The sequence below is a fragment of the Buceros rhinoceros genome, unplaced genomic scaffold (assembly GCF_000710305.1).
Source record: "Buceros rhinoceros silvestris isolate BGI_N320 unplaced genomic scaffold, ASM71030v1 scaffold12513, whole genome shotgun sequence".
NCBI lineage: Eukaryota > Metazoa > Chordata > Aves > Bucerotiformes > Bucerotidae > Buceros > Buceros rhinoceros.
The window spans coordinates 2287-10411 of NW_010404285.1; the positions used below are offsets into that span (position 1 = coordinate 2287).

The following is an 8125-nucleotide window of genomic DNA, read 5'->3' on the forward strand; positions in this document are numbered from 1 at the left end:
TTCTTCGCACGGGAAGCCAAGCCATGATGATGATGTTGTGTGAATTAGGGATGTGATTGTCAGAAGTTCTTATACTGACACAAATACGTTACTTGAAGTACAAAGGTAGATGGAGGTTAAAAATGGTATTTCAGTGTACAGTGCAAGTGGAGGATTTGGTGTTGTTTGATCCACTTCTCCCTTCCTTGTAAAGCTCATTACAAAGGAACTAACTTGATAGAAGGATTAGCAATGGACCGCTTGGCTTAGCTGCTGTGCCACTGTCGAGTGAAGGCAGCCAGCAAGGCTCTGGAAATACAGATGAACCGCCAAAACTCAGTCATGAGAGAAACGCATCTGATTTGATCCTTCTCTGATGCACCTCTTCAGTCTTTCTCTTCCTTTCTTACACACTCCCCAAACAAATAGTAGTATAACATGAAGCTATAGCAGCCGGTCTCTTTGTCTTAAATGACAGGATGGCTAAGTTAGTATTGTTGGAGGAATGTTATATTTAGTATCGATCCTTCTGTAAATCTGGTATAGTAACTTCGTGGGGATCTATTTTGTTTGTATGAATAATTTGTAAAACAGAGGTTTAGTGCACCTGAAACAACGTGACAGCAGATCAGGGCTTCTGTTTCTGCAATATTTTTTATAATTTCAATAAACCAAAAGGTGGGCGTATACAAACTTCATCCCAAACAGTAGTTTCAAAGAAAAAATACCGGCCTGGTGTTATCCCCCACAACAAAGCAGTATTTCTGTGGCACAAGGCGGCTTGGAAGCGGTGCTGCACACCAGGGCGGTTGTGCAGCTTATGCTAATAAGATGGCTAATAAGATTTCGTTTTCTGAAAGCGCAGTACCGTCTCCCTTAGGTTTCAGATGAGAAGTCCTTACAAAGTCTGTTGACAGCAGCTGGATGTAAAGATGAAACAATTTGAAAATTGCTGTTAAAGGTTGCACATGGAGTAACAGGAGTGAAAATCTGGTCTTTGACCCTACTGCTGGTTGGGGCTAGCTAGGAAGAGAAGTGAGTGTCCGGAAGAAGAGGTGTGGAAGTTATGCTTGCCTGCTTTTGGTGCTTAGATGATCAGAGGACAACTTCTCCCATGCATGGTGAAGCGAAGAGGGTTCACATCTGTTTGACTGTGGTGTTGTAGAAAATGGCTCTTTTGGCCTGTTCCACATTCTCAGCAAATACGAATAGGTGAAAACAATGGGGTTTTCTTCTAGGAGACTGAGGCGCTCTGGTGCTTCTCAGCCTGCTTAAAAGGGTTCTGGAAAATTTCTTATGTTGTATTTTGTATTGGGGATGGGGATGTTTTAGCCTCCAGGAGGAAAGCTGTTTTCATCTCCCAGAAAAATAAAGCCATTTCAAAGATTCCTCGTATGCATAAGGGGTAGTTGGTCCAACTTGTTTTTAGTCTCCCACTTGTTTCTTGTACTGCTGACTGTGAGGTGTCAGCTTAAGGCTCTTCAGCATCCTGGGTTGTCTGCTGGCATTCCTTCTAATGCTGCTCTCTATTCAGCAATCTGAGCCAGTTACTGGCAAGAGCAACATATGCCAGGGACCAAAGAATGAGTAGGAAAGGGAGTAGGAAGACATGTTTCTCAATTATATAATAATTATTTCCAGTGACTAATTGCAGTAGCTACTGAGGAAAGTTTGTGTGATGGCAGATAGCTTTGGACAAGGTGAAAGGCAGCCTGTGGAGTTCAGTTGTCTTTGATGGATGCTGGGTTCTCCTGGGTACCGATGAACTCCTTGCTGTAATTCCTTCAAGACCATTCCTGTGGTTTGTACTGGCTAAGAGTAAGAAATGGTCCAAACTTGCCTTTATTCTCATTCTTACCCATAGAGCTGCCGCTGCCACCTCCTCCCCCACCTGGAGAGGAGGCAAGTTTCCCCTCAAACTGTGCATTTCCTCCACCCCCACCTCCCTTTGAAGAGCCTTTTCCACCAGCCCCAGAAGAATTTTTTCCTTCTCCTCCTCCTCCTCCTCCGATGTTTGATGAAGGCCCTGTGAACAAGGTACCTGCCCCACAGGTGAGTAAGACCGAGAGAATTATAGTTCTTTGAGATTCACTGTGAGTTGGGATAGCTTGTCACTACCCTCTGAACTCAGCAGCAGGAAGCCGTGAGATCTGGAAAAGCAGAAAATGCTGCCACCAGCATAGGTTAGGGTCAACCGGCCCAGGCTTAGAGCTCTGCAAATGAAGGATCTGGGGTTCCTGGTGGACAGCGAGTTGAGCGTGAGCCAGCAATGCACCCTTGTGGCAATTAACACCAACCACATGCCGGGCTGCATTCACGATAGTGTAGTCAGCAGGACAAGGACAGTGATTATTCCTCTTTGGTGCTAGTGAGGTTGCATCTGTTTCCAGTTAGGCTTCCCAGTATAATAACCCCAGAGGAGTACTGAACTAGATGCAATCCAGCAAAAGGTCATAGTGATGGCTGGGCTTTGGAGCATGTGATGCAAGAGCCTGCAGAAGAGGAGGCCAAGGCAGGGATCTAACTGCAATCTGCAATCCATAAAGAAGGGCTGGAAAAAAGACAAGTTCTTCTTATTGGGGCACAAGGAAACAACAGACAATGGACACGAGTTGCAGCAAGGGAAATTCCTGTTGGACAGAAGAAAATCCTGTTCCTCTCCAAGTGTGGCTCAACACGGGCACAGCTGCCCAGAGACTGGGGATTCTGCATCCTTGGGAATGTTCAGAAATCACCTGGACAAGGCCCTGAGCAACCTGGTCTAGCCTGGGAGTTAGCCCTGCTGTGAGCAGTGTGGTGGACTAGAAGCCTGCAGATGTCTTTTCCCACCTAAATCTGTCAGTGAGTTTCTTTGGGCTGTGCATTTTTCCACTTTTAGTAGACCTGGGAGACTGTCCTGTTCATCCTCACCAACTTGCTGTCAACAGAAAGCAAGGAGCAGATCTGTCCAAAGTGTCGAAATCTGCTGTTGTAAGGGGATACCCCCGCTTCTCTGGCTGTTCCTGTAACGTGCTCTGCTCCCTCTTTCCTCATGGATGGTGGTATAGGTGCGTGGCAAGATGAGCAGCATTGATCTTGAGATTGACTCACTGTCCGTAATGTTGGATGACATGGAGAAGAATGACCCCTTCAAATCCCGGGTGAGCTCTCCAGAATGTCGCAGGTGGAAGGAGAGATGACTGGTTTGCTGAATAGAGGTAGTGAGAAGGGTGCTACTGAAGATTGAAATGTCTGGAGAAACCATCGTGTGAGAGTACACATGAAGGACCAGAAAGCACAGATCTTGCAGCTTATCAGGACTGCTAAATATGTAACAGTGTGGGAACTCTTAGCATTGTGGGTCTGGTATAGCTGCTGACTTACTGCTATCGACAGCATAGTTTCTCTTCCACCTTGCTGATAACTGCCTGTTTCTCTCTGCTGCTTCCCTTTACAGTTGTCTTCAGGACCCACAGGTTCTCTGGAGAAACCATCGGCCCCAAAAGCCCCTGTGGAAATACCATCCGCACCCAGAGATTCTCCTCATTCCTTTCCTTCCAAGTTCACTCCAAAGCCAAGTGGAAACTTATCTTTTAAGCCCCCTGGAGTGGATTTGACTCCTGCCCCAACCCCATGGGCAGCCCCACAGCAACGCAAGGAGCCCCTAGTGCCAGTCCCTCCACCCGCCCCTCTCCCTCCTGCCCAGCCTACCCCTAAATTCCCCCCACCCGCTGTTGCTGGCTCTCCAAAGTCTGGGTCCAAATCAGGTCCCGGTGCTCCCATGGCCCCCACAAACTCTACAAGATATCCTACCTCCCTTCAGACTCAGTTCACAGCCCCTTCACCTTCAGGTCCCTCCTTTCGGCCACAGCCTCCCAATTTCACCTATGCCCAGCAGAGGGAAAGACCCCAAGTGCAGGAGAAGCCGCGTCCCACAGAAGAACCTGCTTCTGCAAAAGACATGGTAAGGAATAGAGCCATGGGACCAGTGTGTTTGGACAGCACAGCATCACTGGAGGGAAGTAGGAGGATGAGGAGGGAGGGCCTGTACCAGGCGAGGGAAAGCTGTAACCCGCCTGAGAGAGATGTAACTCTAGAGACAGTGGTGGAGGAGGATAGGACTTCATGTAAACGTGGAAAGAAGCAAGCACAGTGGATGGCAGATTGTTTGCTAGAGAGTGGCAGAGAGGAGGAATAAAGGTGAGAGAAATATATTTCTTATGGACAGGATGGAAACGAGTCTGTCCGTATGAGTCCTTTGGGATTGAATGTTTCCTCTTCCTGCAGCATAGACCCACAGGCTCCAGTGCAGATTCACCCAGAGGAAATTCCTGTCTGACCATGAAGGAGGTAGAAGAGCTGGAGATGTTGACGCAGAAACTAATGAAGGATATGGAGCATCCACCCGCAGCAGAGGCTGCTACTTCTGGTGTGTTCCCTCAGAGGACAGCAGTAATACTAAGACCGTGGTGGGTTTTCATCTCTCCTAATCTCTTTCTTCTTTCATTAACAGAGCTCTGCGGCTTCTGCCGGAAGCCCCTATCACGAACCCAGCCAGCTGTGAGGGCCCTGGACTGCCTCTTCCATGTGGAATGCTTCACCTGCTTCAAATGTGAGAAGCAGCTGCAGGGGCAGCAGTTCTACAATGTGGATGAGAAGCCCTTCTGTGAGGACTGTTATGCTGTGAGTCACTGGGATGAAAGCTGCTGGAGAGAGCCGAGCTTGCTGCAGTTGCTCTCTCTTGCTTTCCCTTTCTCCTTCCATCTTGCCTGTCTGGGGCGTAGACTCCCGGGGTGAGGGATTGGATTAATGTGTCTTTACCTGTTTTCTTTGGGCTCAGGGAACCTTGGAAAAGTGCAGTGTTTGCAAACAGACCATCACAGACCGGATGCTGAAGGCCACTGGTAACTCCTACCACCCCCAGTGCTTCACCTGCGTGATGTGCCATACCCCTCTTGAGGGGGCCTCTTTTATTGTGGACCAGGCCAACCAGCCTCACTGTGTGGATGACTACCACAGGTACGGAGAGTGGTGCCTGAAAGAAGGCAGATTGCTCCACACCTGCGGTATGGGGTTGGTCGCTCATGTGATCTGTTGGGCATGAGGTTAAAAATGAGCCAGCAGTGTACTTTGTACCAGTTAAGGTCTTTTCACACCTAAACTTCTTAGCGATGTATTATTCCTCTGCTGTTAACGCTATCCTGCAGCAGTGAGAAACTTGCATTGAATGTCACCACAGTGGTCATGGTCTCCCGTGTATTTTTGTGTGCTGCAGGAAGTATGCCCCACGCTGCTCAGTCTGTAGTGAGCCTATCATGCCAGAGCCTGGAAAGGATGAGACAGTGCGAGTGGTGGCATTGGAGAAAAATTTCCACATGAAATGCTACAAGTGTGAGGTAAGGCTGGGGGCCCCACTCCTCGCATGTTTCATGCCCATCACCAGCAGCTTGGGCCCCTTTGTTGTCTATCCTGACCAAACACTAAGGTTGTTCTGAATGAATCTGGAACATTCTTGAAGCAGCTTCAGAAAGATTAGACATTCCCAGAGTACAGGAATGTGAAAAAAGACTGTGCAGGGTCCCTAATAAAGCAGCTGTGTATACCAGGGGAGCATGCTGGCATCACAGAAGGGACTTGCTCTTCCCTCAGAATGGCAGCTTCCATTAGCAGAGACAGAGCAGTGGGCTGTGAGCCATTATCCTGCTCTGGGGGAGCATTTCTTAGATCCTTGGATGCATTTAACCTGCTGTTGTCCGTCACTGAGCTCCCTCCCTTTTTTCCCCTCTGTGTTCAGGACTGTGGGAAGCCCTTGTCCATTGAAGCAGATGAGAATGGGTGCTTTCCACTGGATGGGCACGTGCTGTGTATCAAATGTCACACTGCTCGTGCCAAAGCGGCACGCTGAGGAGCTTGGAGCAGGCATACCCTTGAGACCCCTGTGCTCAGTACTCTCCCCCTCCCCGCCACTGTCCTATCCCTCTGCCTGACAAGGCAGATTGCTGCCAATGGAGACTATGCCAGTGCAGTCCTGTACTCGTGTAAGATTCACCACTCCTGGGCTTCGCTCTGCACACCCACCAAGAAAGGCCATCTTCTCCTGTTGCCACTTCCTGGCCACAGTGTATTTCAGGCTGGGGGCTACGCCCAAGGTGAGTGCACAATCTCTGTTCCCTCAAGACTCCAGAGGAGACGGACCAGACCTCCATCACCACTTGGTGGAAGTAGCAAGGACGACCCGGTGGCAGGTGCTGGGAAGGGCTAAGCATTCTTCTGTTCCAGGGAGCTGAGAGCTATGATTTGACCTTAGAATGTGGAAGCCTCTATCTCAGCACCACTTCTGTCTTTGATTATGGTTTGTGTTTTGTTGTTTTTATTTTTTTTTCACTTGTGCCACCTCATTGTTGGGATGTCTGCCCCCTCCCCCACTCCTGCGTTAGAGTGCGGAGACGGAACGTGCTGGGAATCTCTGTTACCATTGCTGGAAAAAGCTAACCTACTACAGCTCTTCTGTCTCTAGTAGATTTTACTGGTGTCAGGGTATATGTAAGTATATATCAATTTGGGCCCTTTCAGGATCCTAAGTCATGAAATAATGACAGACAGAGTCAGATTTATCTTAGTTTACTGTTACTACAGTTATAAAATTAGTGTAACACATAACACAGGTAATGTTAGAGATTAAAGCACAGAACTTAAGCACAATACGTACATTAAGCAGCGTACAAGAGGAGCCCGAGATGGTGCGCTCCTAGCAGCGAGAGGTAGTGGATAGCCTCGGGGAGATAGGATCCCTCTCCACAGCCAACTCAGTTCCCTAGGCAAGAGGCACAACACAGCAACCCGCTTCCGAGGGCTGGAGTCCCGCTTTAAACTCACCGAGGGCAGAGCGGGTAGGAGGGAGTGCTAAAACTCCAACTGAACGACCTTGCTACCGCGCTGATGTACTATTGCTACACCAAGCGAGTACCTATTGATGGGCTAACGTTCCTCAGTCTCGTTGTGTGACTGGGTCCCCACTTGCGTGGCAGTCATGTGGACGCTACCATGTTTGTTGTGGACTACCAACTGTTAGAACTCTTTTCTACCTTATTGGCTGAGTACCACTCACAATTGGAACTCTCCTTTTCCTTATCTGCTCTGTACTACTAACAGCTAGAACTACCTTACACCTTACTTGCAGAGTACTAATAACCACTGTCCTTCAGGTCTCCTGCCTCAAGCTACGTTAAGTCTTGTTTAAAAAGTTGGTTCCCAGCCATGTCATGACAAGGGTTGCTGTGGAGTTGCCAGGAGCGATGGTTACGATGGTTACAGTGGCTAGGTTATATCTCCTGTAAGTTGTACAGTTCAGGGTGTCGGAGATGATGACGTTTTACACACTGTGCTGGAGGCCCAAATCGGTTTTATACCTCCACAACTGGCTATAACTGTCTCGTCACTTTTTTATTCCTTAGCCAGATTAGACTGGCAGTATTTGAAATCCTACTCTCTTCCCGAGTTTGCAAACTTTCTTTTAAAGAATCTTTCACCCTCCCCAAAATGAGTTGTTTCCCAGTGTGGTTTCTGGACAACCATGCTGGGCACCCGTGTGGTTACGGTGGCTAGGTTATATCTCCTGTAAGTTGTACAGTTCAGGGTGTCGGAGATGATGACGTTTTACACACTGTGCTGGAGGCCCAAATCGGTTTTATACCTCCACAACTGGCTATAACTGTCTCGTCACTTTTTTATTCCTTAGCCAGATTAGACTGGCAGTATTTGAAATCCTACTCTCTTCCCGAGTTTGCAAACTTTCTTTTAAAGAATCTTTCACCCTCCCCAAAATGAGTTGTTTCCCAGTGTGGTTTCTGGACAACCATGCTGGGCACCCGTGTAGCAAAGCAGTCCAAAGAATGCGTGTTTACAAATAAAGACCGTCATAGGGAGGGGCAGCACGTGGTATGGAGGTGTCTCAGTGCACGGACGAGGATTCAGCAGACTGAGGAACGTCTCCCAGCTCCAGTAAGGATTCCGTCACTGCTGTCAGTGAAACCTGCAGTGTAATTGCAATGTACTGTCTGGCTCCGAGTGTTACTTCACTGAGCCCCATTTCCTGGACTAGAAACTCTCAAACTGAACAAACCTTTTGAATAACTACACTGTCCAACCACTGTTTGCGTTCAATAAA

The 8125-nt window shown here is 48.3% G+C and overlaps 1 protein-coding gene across 1 annotated transcript in view; it reads left to right on the forward strand.

Moving 5' to 3' along the window:
• The window catches only part of ZYX (zyxin), a 7935-nt gene extending 2049 nt beyond the window's left edge, over window positions 1-5886 (forward strand). The window contains exons 2-8 of the mRNA XM_010133344.1: window positions 1844-2031; window positions 3416-3922; window positions 4246-4387; window positions 4472-4641; window positions 4799-4977; window positions 5234-5354; window positions 5753-5886. Of these exons, the coding sequence (XP_010131646.1) occupies window positions 1844-2031; window positions 3416-3922; window positions 4246-4387; window positions 4472-4641; window positions 4799-4977; window positions 5234-5354; window positions 5753-5863 (1418 nt within the window). The 3' untranslated portion in view covers window positions 5864-5886. The remainder of the gene's footprint in view (window positions 1-1843; window positions 2032-3415; window positions 3923-4245; window positions 4388-4471; window positions 4642-4798; window positions 4978-5233; window positions 5355-5752) is intronic.
• The last annotated feature ends 2239 nt before the right edge of the window (window positions 5887-8125 follow it).